Source organism: Ornithorhynchus anatinus, chromosome 1 (assembly GCF_004115215.2).
Source record: "Ornithorhynchus anatinus isolate Pmale09 chromosome 1, mOrnAna1.pri.v4, whole genome shotgun sequence".
NCBI lineage: Eukaryota > Metazoa > Chordata > Mammalia > Monotremata > Ornithorhynchidae > Ornithorhynchus > Ornithorhynchus anatinus.
In genome coordinates, this window is record NC_041728.1 from 185,754,384 (window position 1) to 185,779,079 (window position 24,696).

Consider the following 24,696-nt stretch of genomic DNA (forward strand, 5'->3'; position numbering starts at 1 on the left):
GAGCTTAGGGAAGGCCTCTTGGAGGAGATGTGCCCTCAATATGGCTTTGAAAGTGGAGAAAATGACCTGGGCAGCAGAGTGAAGTATGGAGTGGAGTGGGGAGAGACAGGAGGCAGGGAAGTCAGCAAGGAAGCTGATACAGTAATCCAGATGGGACAGGATAAGTGCTTGGACCAGTGTGGTAGCAGTTTGGTTGGAGAGGAAAGGGTGAATTTTAGCGATGTTGTGAAGGTCGAAATGACAGGATTTAGTGACAGATTGAATATGTGGGTTGAAAGAGAGGAGTCAAGGATAATGCCAAGGTTATGGACTTGTGAGACAGGAAGGATAGTGGTACTGTCTAAAGTGACGAGAAAGTCAGGGAAAGGCCAGGGCTTGGGTGGGAAGAAGGGGCAGGGTCAGTGGGGGCAGGAGGCTCACTACTTTGACTCCCTCTGTCCATGGAGTGCCTGGCTGTTGACCCCTTTCCCGTGCCTCTCTGTCCGCGGGGTCCAGGGGGACCCAGGTCCTACAGGCTGCGCCGCTGGGCCCACAGCTGCCAGCAGGGATGGGCAGGATGGGACCACTCCCCTCTCTCTCCCTCCAGTGGTGCATTTAGGAAACAGTGGGGGGGGGGGTGCTTGTTCGCAGCCAGGGGGAGGGGGAGGAGTGCACATCTGGTTCACCGTTTCCTCCAGAAGATGTAAAGCCCCCCCCCCCCCCCCCCCTCCTGGCCATTCCCAGGCCATGTGGCCTGTACTTGTTGAGGAGGTCACAACACTGCTTCTCCACCAAGCCTGGGCTTCCCCCATCAAGCGGCCTGGGCAGGGGGCGGGTGGGGAGGGAGCCGGAGAAAGGGGCTGAGTTCAATCCATCAATCAGTCGTTGGTGCCCACTCTGTGCTAGACTCTTTACTATCAATCAGTCAACCCAAGATATTTATGGAGCGTTTACTGGGTGCAGAGCACTGTACTAAGTGCTTGGGAGAATGCAGTACAAGAGTCCCCTGGCCACTATGAGTATACTAAGCATTCAGGTGAGTTTGATAGATGTAAAGTCCCATGCAACAGCATTTACTGTGTTTGCCCAGGGCATGCTATCCTCTGCTAATGGCTAGCCACACTCTCTCAGCCCACAGGATGCTCACATTGTAATGGGCAAGCAGACCTACTCATATTTACACATAGAATAAGCAGATCATGGTACCCTCCCTAGATTATAAACTCCTCAAGGGTAGGAGTCATGTCTACCAACTCTAAGATAATAATAATAATCATGATATTTGTTAAGTGCTTACTGTGTGCCAGGCACTGTACTAAGCGCTGTGTCTAAGCAAATTAGGTTGGACACAGTCCTTGTCCCATGTGGGGCTCACAGTCTCAATCCCCATTTTACAGATGAGGTAACTGAGGCAATGAGAAGTTAAGTGGCTTACCCAAGGTCACACAGCAAACAAGGAGGAGCTGAGATTAGAACCCATGACCTCTGACTCCCAGGGCTGTGCTCTATCCACTATGCATGCTGCCTCTTGCTTGGGTATTCTCCCAAGCGCTCAGTACAGTGGTCTGTGTATACTACTTTCGTAGTCTTTCAAGCACTCAGTAAAGCCCTTTGCACATAATAAACTGTCAGCTCCTGGGGGAAGGGAACATGACTACTAACCTTACTGTCCTTTCCCAAGCACCTGGAGAGTTTCCAGTATACTCTACCAGTCTTGACTACAGGAGGGAGAGTTAAGCAGAGACATACCCATTCCATTCTTAGCTTGGCCAGGGGCTAGCAAGTGGAAGCCAATCTTCTACAAGTCAAAACTCACCTGAGCTGGGCAGCAGCAGAATGGGAGAGAATTGAGAACAGAGACTAATTTACTGCGCAGAAGGAGGGAATGGTAAACTGATTCTGTATTTTTACCAAGAAAACTCTATGGATCCACCACCAGAAAGATTGCAGTTGGAGGTGGGGCGTTCTGGGAGAAGTGTCTCCATGTCACGCTATGGGTCTGACACGACTTGACAGCATAAGACAACCACAACAAGCACTCAGTACGGTGCTCTGCCCGCAGTAGACTAAGCTCTCTGAGTGCAGGGATTATGTCTACCAACTCTATCATACTCTCTCTCCCGAGTGCTCAGTACAATACTCTGCACCCAGTAACATTTAAGCTCCTTGGGGATAGGGACAACTCACTCCATCATACTCTCCCAAGTTTTCAGTACAATGCTCTAAACACACTGGGAGTCTCTCAAGATTCAGTTCTGGGTCCCTTCTATTCTCCATCTACACTCACTACCTTGGAGAATTCATTCGTTCCCATGACTTCAACTCCCATCCCTATGCGGATGATTCTTAAATCTACACCTCCAGCCCTGATCACTCTCCTTCTCCGCAGCCTTACATTTCCTCCTGTCTTCAGGACATCGCTACTTGGATGTCCCACCTCAAACTTAACATGTCCAAAACAGCACTCCTTATTTTTCCACCCCACCCCTGTCCCCTGATTTTTCTGTCACTGTAGACAGCAACACCTTCCAGTCTCACAAGCCCATAATATTGGTGTCTTGACTCATCTCTCTCATTCAACCCACCTATCCAATCTGTTACTAAATCCTGTTGGTTCAGCCTTCACAGCATCTTAAAAATCTGCCTGTCCTCTCCATCCAAACTGCTTCCACATTAATCCAAGAATTTATCCTGTCCTGCCTTGAATACTTTATCAGCCTCCCTGCCTCCTGCCTCTGCACTCCAGTCCATACTTCACTCTGCTGCCTGGTTCATTTTTCTATAAAAAACGTTTAGTCCATATTTCCCCACTTAAGAATCTCCGGGGGTTGCCCATCTGCCTCCACATCAAAGGGAAACTCCTCACCATTGGCTTTAAAACCCTCAATCCCCTTGTCCCATCCTACCTCATCTCACTGTTTTCCTACTACAACCCAGCCCTCACACTTCACCTCTCTGATGCCTACCTACTCCATTGTAGCTCAATCTAGTCTATCTTTCTGATGCCTTCTTGCCCATGTCCTGCCTGTGGCCTGGAATACGCTCCCTCTTCGTATCTGAGAGACAATTACTCTTCCCACCTTCAAAATCTTGTTAAAGGCACATCTCCAACAGGCCTTCCCTGACTAAGCCTGCCTCTCCTCTTCTCCCATTCCCTTCTGTGTTGCCCTTGAACTTGGATTTGCTCCCTTTATTCACCCCTACCTCAGCCCCATGGAACTTATGCACATTGTAGAAGCAGCGTGGCTCAGTGGAAAGAGCACGGGCTTTGGAGTCAGAGTTCATGGGTTCGAATCCCGGCTCGGCCACTTGTCAGCTGTGTGACTGTGGGCAAGTCACTTCACTTCTCTGTGCCTCAGTTACCTCATCTGTAAAATGGGGATTAAGACTGTGAGCCCCACGTGGGACAACCTGATTCCCCTGTGTCTACCCCAGCGCTTAGAACAGTGCTCGGCACATAGTAAGCGCTTAACAAATACCAACATTATTATTATTATTATATCCATAATTGATTAATTTATATTAATGTCTGTCTCTCCCTCTAGACTGTATGCTCATTGAGGTCAGGGAAAGTGTCAACCAACTCTGTTATATTGTTATTTTGCACCCTTTTAGGGGGTAAGCAGGTTTGGAAGGCTTCATGTGACTGGGGAGAGAAGGTGTCGGTGCTGGAAATTAAGCAGGGTAGGCCTCCAGAAGGAGGTGGGATTTTTAGGAGGGCTTTGACTGGTGAAAGTTGCCATCTGGAAGATGTGGAGGTGGCCAGAGCCCCAGGTGGGGGGAAGAGCTAGAGAGTCGAGAGGAAGGGTTTACCAGGAGGGTGGTGGAGAAGAGCAAAGAGGGAGACTCAGGGAGTAGCAGTTGGGAACGGCCAGGATGGAAGTCTTTTCTGCTTTGTGTCGAGGTCGGTCCCACCCTCTCCCATCAGGGGTCTCCAGGGAGTCCACAGCAGGGCTTGTCTTCTTCAATTAAATTTATTGAGCACTTACTGTGTGCAGAGCACTGTACTAAACACTTGGAAAGTACAGTTCGGCAACAGATAGAGACAATGCCTACCCAACAACAGATGAGGTAACTGAGGCTCAGAGAAGTTAAGTGACTTGCCCACAGTCACACAGCTGACAAGTGACAGAGCCTGTATTTGAACCCAGGACCTCTGACTCCCAAGCCCTTGCTCTTTCCACTGAGTCACACTGCTTGTCTAGATAAGGAGCTCGGTCTTGGACATGTTGAGTTTTAGGTGGTGGGTGGAAATCCAGGTGGAGATGTCCCGAAGGCAGGAGGAGATAGGACATCCAGGTGGAGATGTCCTGAAGGCAGGAAGAGATACGAGCCTGGAGGTAGGAGGAAAGAACAGGGGAGGAGATGTAGATTTGGATGTCACCTGCGTAGAGATGATAGTTGAAGCTGAGGGAGCGAGTATAGATGGAGAACAGAAGGGGGCCCTTGGGTTGGAGATCTCGACTGTGGACCAGACCGAACTGGCCCTCGTCCCGGGCCGGTTGGGGGGAACCGAAGGGAGAAAAGTCGGAGGGCCGGGGCCGGGCTCGGGGGCGGGGCTATGCAGATTTCATGCAAATCAAAAGGCGCTCCGGCTCGGGGTCCTCAGGGAGCCGGGCCCAGGCTGCGGAGGCCGGGTTGGCCCCGTTCCCTCGCACGCTGCCTCGGGCGCAGTAGCCGAGCGGTTTAGGTCCCGGAGGGGGGAAGGGGCGCCCCGGCCGTTCTGGGACCCCTGCTCCACCAGCGTGAGAAATCGTTAACCGAGTCCATCTGCCGCCCCCCGCCCCCAGCCCTTTCCCAGCCTGTCCTCCCGGCCGAGGCGGCCCGCATTGAGCTGGTGGTCGGGTGTTCCCTGGACAAACTCAGTGGGGCGGAGAGCCTCGGGGGCCCCGGGGGCGGGGAGGCCGGAGCTCGGAGCGGCCCAGCTGTGGATCATTAGTGACCGTGAAGGACGGAGCTGGAGGGCAGAGGGAAGGGGGACAGGGGAAGGAGGGAAGAACTATGGGGGATGTTTAAGGTCAGTGAGGGGGTTGGACTGGAACTGGGGCTGAGACTGGACTGGGGCTGAGACTGGAGCTGGGCTAGATTGGGGTTGGCCTGGGTTAGGCTGGGGTTGGGTTGGGCTAGGCTGGGGTGGGCCTGGGTTACGTTGGGCTGGGCTGCTTTGGTCTGAGCTGGTTTGGATTGGGCTAGGCTAGGCCTGGGCTGGATTTGGCTAGGTTTGGCTGGGGCTGGGCTAGCCTGGGGCTGGACTTGGCTGGACTAGGCTGGACTGGGGCTGTGGTAGATTGGGGTTGGGTTGGGCTGGGCTGGTGCTGGCGTAGGTTGGACTAGAGCTGGGTTGGGCTGGGGTTGGGCTGGACTGGGGTTGGGCTAGACCAAGCTGGTTTGGGCTGGATTTGGCTGGGATTGGCAGAGTCTGGACTAGGCTGGGGATGAGTTGGTCTGGGCTGGGGGTTGGGACAGGCTGGGCTGGGGTCGATCTGAGGGCGTGTTGACGGAAGAGGGCCGATGATTTCTAAAAACCTTCAGACCAGCAAACAGGAACCACGTGAGACCTGTGGGGTCGATCATTCAATGAATCAATGGTATTTATTGAGTGTTTACTGTGTTTAGAGTATTGTACTAAGCGCTTGAGAGAGTACAGTATAATCGTGTTGGAAGACGTGTTCCCTGCCCACAGCAAGCTTAATAATAATAATAATGTTGGTATTTGTTAAGCGCTTACTGTGTGCAGAGCACTGTTCTAATCGCTGGGGTAGACACAGGGGAATCAGGTTGCCCCCTGTGGGGCTCACAGTCTTAATCCCCATTTTACAGATGAGTTAACTGAGGCCCAGAGAAGTTAAGTGACTTGCCCACAGTCACACAGCTGCCAAGTGGCAGAGCTGGGATTCAAACTCATGACCTCTGACTCCAAAGCCCGTGCTCTTTCCGCTAAGCCACGCTGCTTCTCTATACAGTGTAGACAAGGAGACAGACATTAATATAGACAAATAGATCATGGCTATGGACATAAGTGCCGAGGGGCTGAGGGAGACGTGGGTTAAGCATGCAAATCCAAGTGCAAAGGTGATGCAGAAGGGTGTGGGAGAAGAGAAAATGAAGGTCACTGCCTGGGGCAGGGGGCTGGGGGTTTGGTAACAGGGTCGCTGGGCTGGGGTTCAGGCATTCTGGGTTGAATACCATTTCTGCCCACCCTTGATCTGCTGTGTGACATTGGGCCAGACACTGCCCCTCTCTGGGCCCTGGAATTTATCCATAAAATGTGGAGTTTCCTGTCCACCCCCAGTGCTCCCTTACCCCTGGTGAGGGCCTGGGTGAAGGCCCGGGTGAGATCCAGAGGGAAATGGGCTGGGGACTGCAGATGCCGGGAGAGAGCAGCACCCTGACCCCTGCTCACCTCCCGGTGAGATGACCTCCAGGTCAGGGAGGGGAGGGGAGCCGGGACTCCCACACCGGAGTGTACACACCGGAGATGAGAAGGATGAAAGTGTCAAGCTAACATGCTCCGGCCTTGGGCAGGGAAAAGTCATGTTCATTCATTCATTCAATCGTATTGAATCACATCGTGCTTGTATCCACCCCAACGCTTAGTACAGTGCCTGGCACATAGTAAGTGCTTAACAAATACCATTATTATTATTGTTTATTGAGCACTTACTGTGTGCAGAGTGCTTGGGAGAGTACAGTTTAACAATAAACACATTCCCTGCCCACAGCGAATTTACAGTCTAGAGGGGGAGCTAATGAGGGCAGGGCAGAGAGAAGAGGGTTTGGGCTGTGGCAGGGAGGGATGGAAGGGTAGAGAAGCATCATGGCCTAGTGGAAAGAGCCTGGGCCTGGTAGCCAGAGGACAATTTTTTATTTTATCTTATGGTATTTGTTAAGGGCTTACTTTGTACCAGGCACTGTATTAAGCACTGGGATTGATACAAGATAATTAAGTTGGACACAGTCCATGTTCCATAGCGAACTCAGAGTTTTTATCTCCATTTTACAGATGAGGTAAAGGAGGCCCAGAGAAGTTTCAACTTGCCCAAGGCCATACAGCAGACGTATGATGGAGCCGGGATTAAAACCCAGGTCCTTCTGATTCCCACCCCCCTGCTCTATCCACTATACCATGCTGCTTCTCACAGGAACTCTTCTCCCTCCTACTTAGACTGTGAGCCAGTCAGTCAGTAAATCATATTTATTAAGCACTTACTGTATGCAGAGCACTGTACTAAGCTCTTGGGAGAGTACAATACAACAAAAAGCAGATATATTTCCTGCCTTGAACGAGCTTGAAGTCCAGAGGACAGGAACTGTGTCTGACCTAATAATAATGATAATAATAATAATTGTGGTATATGTTAAGTGCTTACTATGTGCCAAGCACTGTTCTAAGCACTGGGGTAGATACAAGACAATCTAGTTGGACACTGACCCTGTCCCACATAGGGCTCACAGTCTTAATCCCCATTTTACAGGTAAGGTAACTGATGGTCAGAGAAGTTAAGTGATTGCCCAAGGTCACACAGCAGACATGTAGCAGAGTCGGCATTAGAACCCATATCCTCTGGCTCCCAAGCCCGTGTTTTCACTAGGACCTGATTATCATGTTATTTATCCTACTGCTTAGAACAAAGGATGGCATATAGAAAGGGGATGGGAGGCACTAAGATAGTGAGAGAGGGTGCATATTCCTTCTCTTTAGTCCTCTGACCTTCAAAGGGTCTCCTACAATGGGGATAGACCTGTTTGGTTCTACCTGTGGTCCCTTTTGGAGTCAGGGAGATGGACTGGGTGACCTCTGATGGCTCTAGAACTTAGTTTGAAGGAAACAAACTATGCTAGTGGATAGAACACAGGCCTGGGAGTGGAGGGACATGGGTTCTAACCCTGGCTCTGCCACTTGTCTGCTTTGTGACCTTGGTCAAGTCATTTCACTTCTTTGTGCCTCGGTTACCTCATCTGTAAAATCTGTAAAGTCCCTATAAAATAGGATGAATGATTGTATTAAGGTGGTAGCAGTTTGGACAGAGAGGAAAGGGTGGATTTTAGCCATGTTGTAAAGGTGGGACTGACAGAATTTGTTGACGGGTTGAATATGTTGGTTGAATGACAGAGAGGAGTCGAGGATGATGATGATAACCAGTTTAGGGTGAGCCAGAATGCAGAGAGCAGGCAGGCAGACAGCTCTCTAGACTGTAAGCTCATTGTGGGCAGGGAATGTTTCTACTAACTTTGTTGTGTTGCACTCTTCCATGTGTTTAGGACAGTGCTCTGCACACAGAAAGCACTCAGTAAATATGATAATAATAATAATAGTGGTACTTGGTAAGTGCTTACTATGTTCCAGGCACTGCTCTAGCATTGGGGTAGATACAAAGAAATCAAGTTGGACACATTCCCTGTCCACATGGGGCTCATAGTCTTCATCCCTATTTTACAGATGAGGAAACTGAGGCTCAGAGAAGTGAAGTGACTTGCCCAGGGTCACCCAGCAGACAAGTGGTGAAGCAGGGATTAAAACCCAAGTCCTCTGACTCCCAGGCCCATGCTGTTTACAGTAGACTATGCTGCTTCTCAATGGTGGATTGACAAATCGACAGATAGGCTTGTTTCTGCTCTGCTCTGGAAGGCTCCCAGGAGGGGCCCAGTCAATTCTCCACCTCCACTCTTCGGCAGCCCATCCTACATTCTGGGATCCCACAGGTCTACCCACCCACCATGCCCGGTCTCCCCATGTCCCCTGTCCTGGGTGGGGCAGCAAGAAAGCAGAGGTGACAATCTGGCTGTGGTTGCATTTTGCCTGCACCTGTTCTCCCGCCCGGAACTTGAGTACCCACCCCCACCACAGCCCCGCCGCTTGACCCAACACGGAAGTGGGAGTCAGCCTGTCCCTCTCCCTGCAGCAGAGCCAGGGGCAGGTGGGGAGGTGGGGTAGCCCTCCAGGAGCCAAAAGTCCCCCCTTGGGCTTGTCCATCTGTCTGTCCATCACCAACAGCCCTGGGCTGTGGGTGGGATGTTGTGGAGTCAACAGAAGACGCAGCTGGACACCCCCCCCACACACACCATGGTCCCCGAACCCTGTAGGTCCCCTCCCACCACCTTTATTGACACGACAACCAGCTGTGTTGGCTTGGCCCCATGTGGCCAGAGCCTTCCTCTGCCTTCTGTGTGCTGTGTGGTGTCAGGCCTTCCCCTTTACCTCTCTGGGCCTCAATTGCTTCCATGGTGAGGCCGGGGCCTCAAGGGAATGGAGTCCAGGAGAGTAGACCAGAAAACCCCTTTGGTAGACCAGAAGACTCGTCCAGCACCTGCCCTCAATTCCAAGGCCTAAGAAAAGTCAGTCAGCAAGGTTGAAAGAATGAGCTCAGAGTCTCCCCAACACTTCATAATAATAATAATAATAATGTTGGTATTTGTTAAGCGCTTACTATGTGCAGAGCACTGTTCTAAGCGCTGGGGTAGACACAGGGTAATCCCACGTGGGGCTCACAGTCTTAATCCCCATTTTACAGATGAGGTAACTGAGGCACAGAGAAGTTAAGTGACTTGCCCACAGTCACAGAGCTGACAAGTGACAGAGCTGGGATTCGAACTCATGAACCCTGACTCCAAAGCCCGTGCTCTTTCCACTGAGACAAGCTGCTTCACTGCAGCTTGTCCCCGGAGGAGTTAAAAAGGTGACCCGGACTCTAATCCTGGTTTTGGATTAAGTGGAGATGGGTTCTGGGAGCCAGGAGACCTGGGTTCTAATCTCTGCTCTGCTGTAATTCTCCTTACCCCACCCTATTCTCCCTCCCTGCTGCACAAACAGGACTCTATGCCCTAAACACTTCAGAGAAGCAGTGTGACTCAGTGGAAAGAGCATGGGCTTGGGAGTCAGAGGTTGTGGGTTCTAATCCCAGCTCTGTCAGCTTGTCAGCTGTGTGACTTTGGGCAAGTCACTTCACTTCCCTGTTCCTCAGTTACCTCATCTGTAAAATGGGGATTAAGACTGTGAGCCCCACATGGGACAATCTGATTACCCTGTATCTCCCCTAGAGCTTAGAACAGAGCTTGGCACATAGTAAGTGCTTAACAAATACTATCATTATTTTTATTATTATAAGCAGCCTGTCCTAGTGGATAGAGCACAGACTTGGGAATCAGAGGACCTAGGTTCTAATCCTGGCTCTGCCACTTGTCTGCTGGGTGACTTTGGGCAAATCACTTCACTTCTCTGTGCCCTAGTTACCTCATCCATAAAATGAGGATTAAGACTGTGAATCCTATGTGGGACAGGAACTATGTTCAACCTGATTAACTCTTATCTATCCCAGTGCTCAGTCCAATGCCTGACACATAGTAAGCGCATAACAAATACCATAAAAACACTCTACTTTCCTCAGCAGCACTGCTGTCCTTTTTCTTCCAGTCTGTCACTTCCTAAATGTGTTATTTATTTTAATGGCAATCTGCCCCACATGACTGTAAATTCTTTGAGGGCAGGGATCATGTCTACTAACCCTATTGTCCTCTCCCAAGCGCCCATTCCAGTGCTTTGCTCACAGTAAATTGTAAGCTCCTCGAGGACAGGGATAGTGTCTACTAACTCCATTGTCCTTTCTCAAGTGCTTAGTCCAGCGCTCTGCACACAGTAGACTGTAAGCTCCTTAATGGTAGGAATCAGGTCTACCGACTCTATTGTACTCCTTGAGGGTAGATGTGTCTACCCATTCTATTGTAGTCTCCCAAGTGCTGAGTACATGCCTCTGCATACACACAGTGCTCAGTAATTACCCAATGGTCGATTGAGATCCAGGGTCTGCGCTGGTTTTCTCTGGGCAAAGACAGCACAGGGTGACCTAATGGAATGAATCCAGGCCTAGGAGTCAGAAGAACTGGGTTCTAATCCCAATTCTGTCACTTGTCTGTTGTGTCACTTCACTTCCCCAGGCCCCAGTTACCTCATTTGAAAAATGGGGATTCAGTCCTTCTTCTCCCTCCGACTTAGACTTTGAGTCCCATGTAGGACAGGGACTGTGTCCATCCAAATTCATTCATTCATTTAATCATATTTATTGAGCGCTTACTGTGTGCAGAGCACTGTACTAAGTGCTTGGGAAAGTTCAGTACAACAATAAACAGTGACATACCCTGCCTGCAATAATAATAATAATAATGGTGGTATTTGTTAAGCACTTACCATGTGCAGAGCACTGTTCTAAGCGCTGGGGTAGAAACAGAGTAATCAGATTGTCCCACATGAAGCTCACAATCTTCATCCCCATTTTACAGATGAGGTAACAGACACAGAGAACTTAGGTGATTTGCCCACAGTCACACAGCTGACAAGTAGCAGAGTCAGGATTCAAACCCATGACCTATGATTCCCAAGCCCGGGCTCTTTCCACTGAGCCATGCTGCTTCCCATGCAATGAGCTCACAGTTTAGAGTTGGGGAGACAGACATCAGTACAAAAATAAAATTATAGATATGTACCTAAGTACTTGGGGTCTGGAAGTAGGGAAGAGCAAAGGGAGCATATCAGGGCAATGTAGACTGGGAGATGAGGAAAAGTGGGGCTTAGTCTGAAAAGACTTCTTAGAGGAGATGTGCCTTCAATAATGTTTTGAAGCGGGGGAGAGTGGTTATTTGGCGAATTAGAGGAAGGAGGACATTCCAGGTCAAAGCAGGATGTTGGCTAGGGGTGGGTGGTACTGCATCTACCCCAGTGTAGTAAGCGCTTAACAAATACCTCAGTTATCCTCATTATTGTGGGCACTTTGCCATGTGCCACTCCCTTATCCACCGGCTGCTCGTGGCACTCCAGTCCCAAGAGGGAGCATGCCAGGCAGGGGCGAGAGTGCATGAATGGTACTGAGCAAACACTGGTGCTGGAATTGACTCATCTGTGTGGGGTGTTCATTTTGACCTCATCGGCTGCAGTGGTAGAGGGATCTACTGACTGATGCCCCTGCTGGTGGTGGTGGTGGTGGTACTGACCGCTGTCATATTTTGTGGCCTAGTGGATAAAGCCCGGACCTGGGAGTCAAAAGGTCCTGGGTTCTAATCCTGTCTCTGCCACTTGTCTGTTGTGTGACCTAGGGCAAATCACTTCACTTCTCTGGCCTCAGTTACCCCATCTGTAAAATGGGGATTAAAACTGTGAGCCCCATATGGAACAGGGACTGTGTCCAATCTGATATGATTGTATCTATTAGCGCTTAAATGCCATCATTATATCTGACAATTTCTCTACCTTTAAAGCCTTACTGAAGGCTTTATAATAATAATGAAGATGGTATTTGTTAAGCACTTACTATGGGCCAAGCACTGTTCTAAGTACTAGGTTTGTTAAAAGGTAATCAGGTTGTCCCACATGGGGCTCACAGTCTTAATCTTAATCTTAGTTTTAAGAGAAGCAGTGTGGCTTAGTGGAAAGAGCACGGGCTTGGGAGTCAGAGGTCGTGGGTTCTAATCCTGACTCCGCCATTTGTCTGCTGTGTGACCTTAGTCAAGTCACTTAACTTCTCTGGGCCTCAGTTATCTCATCTGTAAAAATGGGGATTAAAAAATGTGAGCCCCACGTAGGACAATCTGATTACCCTGTATCTACCCCATCTTAGAGCATTGCTCAGCACATAGTAAGAGCTTATCAAATCACATAATTAATTATTATTATTATTAATCCTCATTTTACAGATGAGGTAATCAAGGCACAGAGAAGTTAAGTGGCTTGCCCAAGGTCACACAACAAACAAGTGACAGAGCCAGGATTGGAACCCATGTCCGCTGACGCCCAAGACCTAGTTCTTTCCACTAAATCACATATCTCAATCAATCAATGCCATTTATTGAGAGTTTACTATCTCCTCTAGAAGGCCTTCCCTAAGTCCTCATTTCCTCTTCTCCCACTCCCTTCTGTGTCACCTTTGTACTTGGATTTGCTCTCTTTTTTTCCATCCCTTCAGCCCCACAGCACTTATGTCCTTATCTATAATTTCAGCCTCTAGACTGATAAGATCACTTTGGGTAGGAAACCCGTCTACCAACTCTGTTGTATTGTACTCTCCCAGGCCTTTAGTGTTCTGCACACAGTAAGTGCTGAATAAATATGATTGATTGTTGGGAAATTCCAAGAGAAGCATAAGGCACATTCCCTGCTTATACTCTAACAAGGGAAACAGACACAGAAAATGTCCACGACCTATGGACTCAGACTAGATTGAACATTCACGCAGAGACCCAAATGCCCCCAAATGCAGGCCCAAAGAGGTTTAATGAAACTCCCAAGTTCACACAGCAGGGTCAAAGCAAGCCCCCACTCTGCTCCTGGAGGGTTTGCGGAGGACGTGGCTGGAGCCTGGACAGGGGGCCTGGATAGATGCAAGTGAGAAGGCCTGGGGAGGAGGGCTAGGGGAGGGGACTGAGGTGCAGGACCCAGAAAGAGAGAGCGGGTCTGCCCAGGATCCTATCTGCCTCCTGCCTCTTCCCACTCCAGTCCATACTTCACTCTGCTGTCCAAATCATTTTTCTACAAAAACGTTCAGTCCACCTCTCCCCATTCTTCAAGATTCTCCAGTGGTTGCCCATCCACCTCTGCATCAAGCAGAAACTCCTCACCATCTGCTTTATAGAACTCAATCTCCTTGCCCCCTCCCACCTCATTTTGCTGCTCTCTTACTACACTCCAGCCCACACACTTCACTCCTCTAATGCCAACCTACTCACTGTACCTCGATCTTGTCTATCTCACTGCGACCTCTTGCCCACGTCCCGTCTCTGGCCTGGAATGCCTTCCCTCTTCGTATCTGACTATGACTCTCCCTCCTTTCAAAGCCTTATTGAAGACACATCTCTTCCAAGAGGCTTTCCCTGACTAAGCCCTCCTCTCCTCTTCTCCCACTCCCTTCTGCCTCACCCTGACTTTCTCCCTTTATTCACCCCCCCCCGACCCCCGGCCCTGCCCAGTCCCACAGGACTAGCGTCTATCCGTAATTTATCTATTTATATTAATATTGGTCTCCCCCTCTAGACTCTAAGTTCATTGTGAGCAGGGAATGTGTCTGTTATATTTGTTGTGTTGAACAGAGATGCAGCTTGGCTCAGTGGAAAGAGCATGGGCTTGGGAGTCAGAGGTCATGGGTTCTAATACTGGCTCCACCACTTGTCAGCTATGTGACTTTGGGGAAGTCACATAACTTCTCTGAGCCTCAGTTACCTTATCTGTAAATTGGGAATCAAGACTGTGAGCCCCTCGTGGGACAACCTGATCACCTTGTGCATTCATTCATTTAACAGTATTTATTGAGTGCTTACTATGTGCAGAGCACTGGACTAAGTGTTTGGAATGGACAATTCGGCAACAGAGACAATCCCTGCCCAATGACGGGCTTACAGTCTAATCGGGGGAGATAGACGGATAAAAACAAGACAAAATAATCACGATAAATAGAATCAAGGGGATGTACATCTCATTAACAAAATAAATAGAGTAATAAAAATATATACAAATGAGCACAGTGCTGAGGGGAGGGGAAGGGAGAGGGGGAGGAGCAGAGGGAAAGGGGGCTTAGCTGAGGGGAGGTGAAGGGGGGAAGGGGGAGGGAGCAGAGAAGGAGCAAAGGGAAAAGGGGAAGCTCAGCCTGGGAAGGTGAGCTCTCAGTAGGGCCTTGAAGAGGGGAAGAGAGTTAGTTTGGCGGACGTGAGGAGGGAGGGCGTTCCAAGACAGAGGGAGGACTTGGGCCAGAGGTCGACCGCGGGATAGGAGTGAACGGGGACGGTGAGGAGGTGAGCGGCAGAGGAGCGGAGGGTGCAGGGTGGGCAGTAGAAAGAGAGAAGGGAGGTGAGGTAGGAGGGGGCAAGGTGATGGGGAGCCTTGAAGTCCAGAGTGAGAAGTTTCTGTTTCGTGCGGAGGTTGAAAACCTTAAAAACCACTGGAGGTTTTTAAGGAGGGGAGTGACAGGCCCAAAGCGTTTCTGCAGGAAGATGATCCGGGCAGCGGAATGAAGAATAGACTGGAGTGGGGAGAGACAGGAGAAAGGGAGATCAGAGAGAAGGCTGACACAAGAATCCAGCCGGGATATCTCCCCAGCGCTTAGAACAGTGCTTTGCACATAGTAAGTGCTTAACAAATACCATTATTATTATTTATTAATTAAATTATTTTAATTATTAAATAATTAAATAATAATTATTATTACTCTCCTAAGTGCTTAGTATAGTGCCCTGAACACAGTAAGAACTCAAAATATACGATTGATTAATTGATCCACCAGACCCCTCTGGAGGGGATTCGCTCTCATTGCGGGTGGCGAATCCAGGTCGGGTTTTGCAAGACCAAAGTCTGCTGCCCCCATAGGAAAGAGGGGGGACCCTGAGCCTGAAACAGGACCTTCCCTATCCCTAGAACCCCGGGGGCATGAGGCCATCCGCCGGAGAGGTCCCACCGAGCACCATGAGAGGGGTGGGGTCTGGCCCAGGGTCACACAGCTTGGAGCCCTGAAACTCAGGTCTCCTCTGGTCCCGCCTCCCCCGCCCTCCCGACGCGTCTCCGCTCCAGGCCGGGTTTCCTTCTCCTCCGCCAGCGGGGTCGGGGCGCCCCAAGGAACCTGGCCGGGGGCGGGAGGGGGATGGGGGGCCGGATGGGGGGTAGGGAAGAGCGTTTACAGCCCTTCCTCCGCCCCCCAATCTCCTCGCCGGCTGTCTTTCCCAGGGCCGAATCCGACTCTCCTGGGATGGCCTAGATCCAACAGGGTAACCCACTCGGCACGCCCTCCCTCCTCCTCTTTTTCTCTTCTCTCTCCTCCCCCTCGGCACCCCCTCCCTCCTCTTCTTTTTTCTTTTCTCTCCCCCCCGCCGGCACCCCTCCCTCTTCCTCCTCTCCCTCCCAGCAACCCCTCCTTTCTCCTCCTTTTCCTCCCGTTCCCTGCTCACCCGCCTCCCTCCTCCTCCCCTTCCATTTCCCTCTCCCTCCTCTTCCCTCCCGGCATCGCTCTCTATCCTTGTCCCCTTCCCTCCTTCTTCTCCTCCCTCTCCCTTCCCCCACCCTCCTCTCCCTTCCCCTCCCTCTGTTCCAATTCTCCCCAAAGACCTCGGTGGGGTGGAGCCTGTCCCTCCCTTTTCCTGCACAGTGCTTAGCACATAGTAAGCCCTTAACAAATACCACATTTTATTATCATTATTATTAGCTTTGTTAAAGGCTTCCTAGGTGCCAAGCACTGTCCTAAGCACTGAGTTAGATAATCAGATTGGTCACAGTTCATTTACCACACGGGGCTCACAGATTTAATTCTCATTTTGCAGATGAGGTAACTGAGACCTAGAAAAGTGAAGTGACTTCCCCAAGGTCACCCAGCAGACAAATGATTGAGCCGGGATTAGAATTCCTGACTTCCAGGCCTGTGCTTTATCCACGAGGCCACAGTGCTTCTCTATTGTTGTAGTTCTGTTAGTATTATTATTCCCTGTCTCTATTGGTCTCAGTCCCTGGGCCTCAGGTTCTGTCCCAGTGTCCCTATCCCTCTGTGTCTCTGTCCTTCTTGCTGTCTGACCTCCATCTCTCTTATTGCAGGGTTGGCTCGGTCCATCCTGGTAAACCTCACTAGGTCAGGGACCTCCAGGGACTTAATCTCTGATGGCTCCATCCGGGTACCCCCACCAGCCCCACCCCAAGCCCCTCCTGGAGGGGAGAATAAGGTGGTGCCTGGTGAGAGGGCAGGAAAGGCCCATGTGAACCCAGGGACAGCAGCGCCTGAGGATTTGAAAATGACAGAAGTGGAGTGGTTTATGTAAATGATACGCACATTATACCCAAGGCTCCCCTTCCTTGAGAATGGGTTCTTGGGTCCAGACCTCTCCTCTGCCAACCCCTCAGGGGTCCCCCTTGGGCAGGGTCTTCTGGCCCTGGGATCCACCCTATGTGACCAGGGGTCATTGGCCACCCCTCTCTAGGCTTCAGTATTCCTTCCTGTGCAATGGGGAGACTCTGCCCAGCTTCTTGGACATAAGGACACAGCTGGTCAGGTTGGAATTGAGGGATCATGCTGGCCCTTTGTCCCTCTCCCCCCGGTGCTGCCCCCTCCCTCAGGCCCAACATTCCCTCCACCCTTGGGGGGCCGGTGGGGAGGGGAATGCAGCTGGGAGCAAGGGCAGGGCCTGCGGGTGCCAGGTGAGATAATAATGTTGGTATTTGTTAAGCACTTACTACGTGCAGAGCACTATTCTAAGCGCTGGGGTAGATGTAGGGGAATGAGGTTGTCCCACCTAAGGCTCACAGTCTTCATCCCCATTTTACAGATGAGGGAACTGAGGCACAGAGAAGTGAAGTGACTTGCCCACAGTCACACAGCTGACAAGGGGCAGAGTTGGGATTCGAACCAATGACCTCTGACTCCCAAGCCCGGGCTCTTTCCACTGAACCACACTGCTTCTCTAAGATGGGGTGGTGGTTTCTCACAGAAACAGCTAACCAGCACAGGCGGTCAAGACCACGGTGCCACCAAGGCCACTGTCTGGTGGGACGTAGCCCTGACCAGTGCTGGCCCTGAGATGTGGGCTTCACAGCCATCAACGGGCATAGCACAGGAGGACCTTGGTGCGTGAGTCTCCTGGGGCCGCACCCCTGCCTGCTTGTGGCACTCTGAACCCCAAGCAGTGGAGCCAAGATGGTGTGGGTGACTCAGTGCAGGTTGTTGACGCTGCCATTAACTCCTGTGATAGCTGCCCAGGCTCATCCATCCACTCCTCCCAAAAGAAGGTTCCATCCCCGCCCGATCCAGGATTTGCCGCAGGGGTGTGGAGGCAGGGGGATGTCTGCATTGACCCCTTCCCTGTGGTCCAAGGCCGTGGCTGGGAATAGCCCTGGCAGGGAAGAGGTTGCCATGGGAACATCTGATGCCCAAAGGGAGGGAGGCAGATGGCACTGTAGCTACACTGAGTTTGGAGCAGGGCATCTCCCTGGGTCTGCAGGGTGGAAGAGAGGCTGCAGTGGAAAGAAAAGGGGCAGCGATTGGAGACCCACTGCCATCCAGCCTGCCCTCTTGACCAGGGAGATGGCACAAACACTCAGCTGGGCAGTGGGGGAGGACAGAGGGAGGAGGGGACACAGTCCCTGCCCTTGAGGGACTGCCAGTCTGATGGGGAGACTGGACATTATACACACACACACTGCTAGGACTTGGGGAGGATCAGGAGGAGGAGGAGGCACGATCCCTGCCCTCGAGGGGCTGTCGGTCTGATGAAGGACAGGACACCCATGCCACTCTGCCAGCCTCGCTGTGCCACCCGCCGCCTCTCTGATGCGAGGGAGTGGTGTCAGGAGCAGCCGGCCAGGGCCGGGGTAGCTGGGCGAGGCTGGTCGTTGGATGGAGGTGGGAGAGGGCGGGGGGCGCCTCTGGGCACTCCTTGTCCACTGCTAGGGAGGCGAGCCCGCGGGTCTGTCTGGAAGCCCTCCCGGGGGTCCCGCCTTCCCCTGCCCCGTGTCCAGTCCTGCCCGGCCCCGGGGGGAAGCTGGAAGCTGAGAGCGCGGAGAGGCGGTCTGGCGCAATTAAGAGGCGAGGGGAGGGTGGGGGGCCGGCGCTGTTCATTGGCAAAAGCGTGGAGGGAGTCTGGGTTCCCAACCGGAATGCTAGATCCACCGTCCAACCTGTGATCCCCCGGCCCGTCCCTCCTTCCCGTTCCCTCCTCCCCCAGTGCCTCCACTGCTGACCATCTGGACGAGGGCTGGGCTAGGGTGGCGCCAGAGGGTTTTGGCGCTGTGACACGGGGCCCCTCCTCTTCTCCCCTTCCCCACCGTCCTTGGGCAGCTGCTGCAGGTGTGAAGCAGCAGGTGGGGGGTGGGGGACGGTGCATGTTCACTGGGGTTTTCCCAGGGCCTCTATGGGCTAGGGTTAATAGGTATTAGGTATTTTTTAAGTGCTCACTATGTGCCAGGCACTGAACTAAGCTCTGGGGTGGATACAAGCAAATCGGGTTGGACCCAGTCCCTGTCCAATTTGGGACTCGCAGGCTCAATCCCCATTTCACAGATGAGGGAACTCAGGCCCAGAGAAGTGAAGTGACTTGTCCGAGATCACACAGCAGACAAGTGGCAGATCTGTGATTAGAATCCATGACCTTCTGGCTCCCAGGCCCATGCTCTACACTAGGCCATGACACTAGGCCATGTCACGGAGAGTGCGGGCCACCCGACCCGCGGTGGGGGGCGGAGAGCTGTGGACAGGGGCGTCGGCCTCGTCTCCTCCGCGCCCCGACTCCCTGCGGTGGGGGGGGGGAGGGCGGCGGCACTGACACTCTGTCCGTCTGTAGGGGCAGGACCATCCGCGCCCCAAGCCGGATCCCCAGAATAGGGTGTTTCTTTTTTTTAAATGGCATTTGTTAAGCGCTTACTATGTGTTAAACACTGTTCTAAGCCCTGGAATGGAAACAAATTCATTAGATTGGACACAGTCCCAATTCCGCATGGAGCTCACAGTCTAAGTAGGAGGGAGAACAGGCGAATTGAGGCACAGAGAAGTAAAGTGCACTTGCCCAAGTTCACATGACAAGCAATTAACTAGAGTCGGGACTAGCAGGCCCGGCTCTCTCCATTAGACCACACTGCTTCCCAGTCGCTTCCCAGTCTTCCCAGTCGCCGGAGGCACTCGGTCGCGGGACCCCAGGATCCGAATAGTGTGTCCAGCCCAGAGGAGACGGCTGAGGGGACTGGACCCGTCTGTCAGGGGCCTGCCGGCAGGGGGCGCGTAAATCCCTGTCCGGGGCCTGAGGCCCGAGCTGAAGCTGCAGCAGGAGGGACTCGGGTTGGACTTAACACTACTAATAATAATGATGGACTAATACTACTACTAATAATAATAATGTTGGTATTTGTTAAGCGCTTACTATGTGCAGAGCACTGTTCTAAGCGCTGGGGTAGACACAGAGGAATCAGGTTGTCCCACGTGGGGCTCACAGTCTTAATCCCCATTTTACAGATGAGGGAACTGAGGCACGGAGAAGTTAAGTGACTTGCCCACAGTCACACAGCTGACAAGTGGCAGAGCTGGGATTCGAACTCATGAGCCCTGACTCCAAAGCCCGTGCTCTTTCCACTGCGCCATACTATTACTACTACTAATAATGACGGTATTTGTTAAGCGCTTACTATGTGCCAAGCTCTGTTCTAAGCGCTGGGGGAGATACAAGGTCATTAGGTTGTCCCAAACGGGGCCCACAGTCTTCAACATTTTCCAGATGAGGTATCTAAGGCCCAGAGAAGTAAAGTGACTTGTCCAAGGTCGCACAGCAGACGAGTGGCGGAGCAGGGATTAGAAGCCACATCTTCTGGCTCCCAAGCCCGGGCTCTTGCCACTAAAACACTATCTTCTCTAGCTACTTGAAAAGGCAGTTCCCGACCGTCCAAGAAAATAAACCCTGGTAGAACGAGTGGGTGCGGGGGCGTTCCGCCTTTGGAAACGATGAGCCGCTGTTCCCCCCGGCCTCCCCCATCACCTGCCTCGAGCAGGTTGGGAGAGACCTGGGCCCCGGAACATCTTGGACGCCTGCAGACCCCCGCGGGGTAGTGGCAGGTCCTCATCCCGCCCCCCACCCCCACGATACTCCCAGGAAGCCGTCGGGGGGGCGGGACTGGAGCGCATTTTATGAGCTGTTTCGGGGAAATGGGCGTCCCCGCCCCCCGCGGGCCCTGTTCGGGCGCGGGCCCTGCTCCGGACATTCTTTGTCCTTAGATGGAGCGGCCGCCGGCCGCGCTCTGACCCCGCCGGGGGGTTCGGGCCGCCGCCGTCCGGGGGCGCGGGGCTTGGCGGGGCGGGGGCGGGGGCAAAGAGCGCTGGGCGCCTGGGAACGCCCACCGCCTTCGGGCTCTCGTGCGGGAGCCGGGGGCTCCGGCCCGGGGGGCGGGGGGGGGGGGGGGGGGCCGGTCCTGGAGAGGAGGGGGCGGAGTGGCCGAGGGGGATGGGGGCCTGGGCGGAGGGTGGTCGGGGAGGAGGGAGGCTGGCCGTGGAGGGGAGGGAGGCTAGGGGACTGTGGGGGCGGGGGCTGGGCCCGTCCCATTCCCCCCACCCCCCGCCCGCTCCGCCCCGTCCCCAGATCCTCTGCCCCGGGGACCCCGGCCCCGGCTCGGACCCTCCAGGAGCTGCTCGGGGCCGACGGTCCGGGCTGGGGCTGGGGTCTGCCCGCCCCCCGCCCCCGATCCAGAGATGGGGAGTGGCGGGGGAGGAGGCTGGGGCCGGGCTGACCGGAAAAGTCCCAGCCCCTGGGCCCCGAGAACCAGTTCGGCTCTCGTTGGGGCAGGGGGGAGTTCCCCCCCTTGGACATCCACTATCCTTTCCGTAGGGGCCAACCTTTCCGAACTTCAGACTCCTTCCGCAGCCCCCAGCCCCCCATTACACCCGACGCTTCTCGTGGTCAGGACAGGGGTGTCGGGCTGCGGCTGTGCTGGCCCAGGCGCTCAGTACAGAGCCCGGCGGGCATCGCCCAGTCCACCCCCCGATGGGGGAGGGGTTGGGGCAGGGGGCTGGGCAAGTGTTTTCCGACGGGGCCGCTGGCTTCCCCTCCCCGACCGCTGTCTCCCACCGCAGCTCGTCTCCAACGTCCTGATCTTCTCGTGCACCAACCTGGTGGGCGCCTGTGCTCATTACCCGGCCGAGGGCTCGCAGCGCCAGGCCTTCCAGGAGACGCGCCAGTGCATCCAGGCCCGCCTGCACTCGCAACGGGAGAACCAGCAGCAGGTGGGCCAGGGCCACGCCCCCTGCCGCGCCCCCCTCCTGAGCCCTACCTACCACCCCTTCGGCCCCTGCCTCTCCCCCACCCACCCTGAGCCCTCCCCTCTGCCCCTTTCCAGGCCGACACCGCCCCAGGCCCCACCTCGCCCCCTGGGTCTTGCCCTCTGCCCCATCCATCCTCAGGCCCCAAATGAGGATGGTATTTGTTAGCAGTAATAATAATAATAATTATGGTATCGGTTAAATGCTTACTATGTGCTAAGTGCTGGGGTAGTTACCAGGTAATCAGGTTGTCCCTCGTGAGGTTCACAGTCTTAATCCCCATTTTACAGATGAGGTAACTGAGGCCCAGAGAAGTTAAGTGACTTGCCCAAAGTCACACAGCAGACAAGTGGCAGAGATGAGATTAGAACCCACATCCATTATGTCAAGCACTGTTAATAATAACATTATTATTAATAATAATATAATAATAGTAATTATTATTAATTATTATATTTGTTAAGCCCCTACTATGTGCCAGGCACTGAACTAAACACTGGATGGATACGAGTAAATTGGGCTGGACACAGTCCAACCTTCTGAGTCCCAGGCCTGTGCTGTAGCCACTATGCCTTTCTATTTTCCAAGTGTTCTTTAAGCACTCACAACCTCCAGTAGCTCTTCTGCACATACTGATTTATATACTCACTTATTTAAGCACTCATCCTTCCTAAATACATCTTTCCATTCTTTTTTCCTCTTACCTGTAATTGCAGGAGTATCCCAAGATACCTTTTCAATATGTTCCTTAAAGATGTGGATGTGTTTTGAACAAACATATTGTGAGATACATCTTCCCATTGAATTAAATGTAATTTATTAATTTCCTATTCTAGAACCATCTCTCCTTTGATGACAAGACTTTCAGATGATGAAAAAGTCCATGGCAGATCCCTCCCCTCCACTATTCCTAGGGACTTTCTTATTTCCCATGGGGCCCAAATATGCCCACCCACTCCTATCTCCTGTTCTAAACTCTGGGATTGATAAAGCTAATCAAGTTGGACACAGTCCTGGTCCCACATGGGGCTCACAGTGTTAATCCTCATTTTACAGATGATGTAACTGAGGCCCAGAGAAGTCAAGTTATTTGCCCAAAGTCACATAGCAGACAAATGGAGGAGCTGGGATTAGAACCTAGGTCGTTCTGACTCCCAGGCCCAGGCTCAATCTACTAAGGCATGCTGCTTCTCAGCTCCTGGACTTGCCATCTGACCCTCATTCATTTATTCATTCATATTTCTTGAGTGCTTACTCTGTGCAAAGCACTGTACTTAGCACTCGGGAGAGGTCAGTGTGGCAATCAGCAAACACATTGCCTGCCCACAATGAGCTTGGCTTGGCCCAGCCTGCCTCTGGGCTCTGCTCTCGGACTGCCCTGTGCCCCCGGCCCAGCCCACCCCTGGGCCCGCCCCCACTCCCTAGGCCCTGCTCTCTGCCCCAGCAGGACATACAACCCCCTCTTTCCTAACCTTCTCCTCTGCGGTTTTGCATTTCATGTCCTGCCAATACCTCAAATTTAACATATCCGAAACAGAACTCCTCATCTTCCCACCCAAACCCTGTCCTCGCCCTGACTTTCCCGTCACTGTAGATAACTCCACCATCCGCCCTGTCTCACAAGCCTTTAACTTCGGCATTATCCGTGACTCATCGCTCCTGTCGGCTCTGCCTTCACAATATCACCAAAATCCACTCTCTTTTCTCCAAACATTTATCTTATCCTGCTTTGACTTCTGCATCAGCCTCCTTGCTGACCGCCCTGCCTTCAGCCTCTTCCCTATCCAGGCTATACTTCACTCTGCTGCCTGAATCATTTAAAAAAAAAATTCAGTCCACGTTTCCCCACTCCTTAAGAACCTTCAGTTGTAGTCCATCCACCTCCGCATCAAAAGAAACTCCTCACCTTCAGCTTTAAAGCTCTCAATCAGCTTGCCCCCCTCCAACCTCACCTCACTACTCTCCTACTATAGCCCAGCCTGCATACTCCGCTTCTCTAACACCAAACTACTGTAACTTGAAGTCACGCTTCTTCTCAGCTCTTGGACTTGCCATCTGACCCTCATTCATTTATTCATTCATATTTCTTGAGTGCTTACTCTGTGCAAAGCACTGTACTTAGCACTCGGGAGAGGTCAATGTGGATTGACCACTGCTCTTCCCACCTAAAAAGCCCTCCCCTGTTACCTTTCCCTTCTGCAGTGCTCTTGCACTGGATCTGGATCTGTAAGTACTTAAAATTCACTTCACGGCACTTATGCACATACTCATAGTTCATTTTAATGTCTGTCTCCCCATCTAGACTGTAAGCTCCTTGTGGGCAGAGCATGTGCCTACCAACTCTGTTATACTGTACTCCCCAAGTGTTTAGTATAGTGCTCTGCACATAGTAATCTTTCAATAAATACCATTTATCTGTATCAATACCATTTATCTGTATCAAGGACAGTATCAATGACAGTATCAAAATTAGATAATGTTTCCGGGAGAAGGGGGTGGTCTACAGTGTCGAAGACAGCTGAGAGGTCGAGAAAGATTAGGAGATAGTAGAGGCCATAACATTTGGCTACGAGGAGGCCATTGGTGACCTTGGAGGAGGGAGTTTGTGTGCAGTGACGGGGGCAGAAGCCAGTTTGGAAGGGATAAAGGGGAGAATTATAGTAGAGGAAGTAGAGGCAGCAGTTATAGACAAGGAGTTTGGAGAGAAAAAGTAGGAGGGAGATGGGGCAGTAACTGGAGGGAGCCTTGGAGTCAAAGGACAGGTTGTTTTTTTTAGAATAAGGGAGACATGAGCATGTTTGAAAGTCTTGGGGAAGAAGTCACTGGAGAGTGAACAGCTGAAGATGGCAGACAGGGAGGGAAAAAGGAAGGAAGTAAGAAATTTGAAGGGAGGGGGTTGGAGGTGCAGGTGGAGGGGGTGGATTTTGAGAGGAGGCAGTAGAGTCAAACAGGGCAGGAGGAGGGAGGCACTGAG

At 52.3% G+C, this 24,696-nt stretch overlaps 1 protein-coding gene across 1 annotated transcript in view; it reads left to right on the plus strand.

Annotated features, from left to right (window-relative positions):
- Positions 1-24,696, plus strand: part of ADCY5 (adenylate cyclase 5) — a 63,036-nt gene that overhangs the window by 9,920 nt on the left and 28,420 nt on the right. The window contains exon 3 of the mRNA XM_039910054.1: positions 21,537-21,686. Coding sequence (XP_039765988.1) covers positions 21,537-21,686 — 150 coding nt within the window. The remainder of the gene's footprint in view (positions 1-21,536; positions 21,687-24,696) is intronic.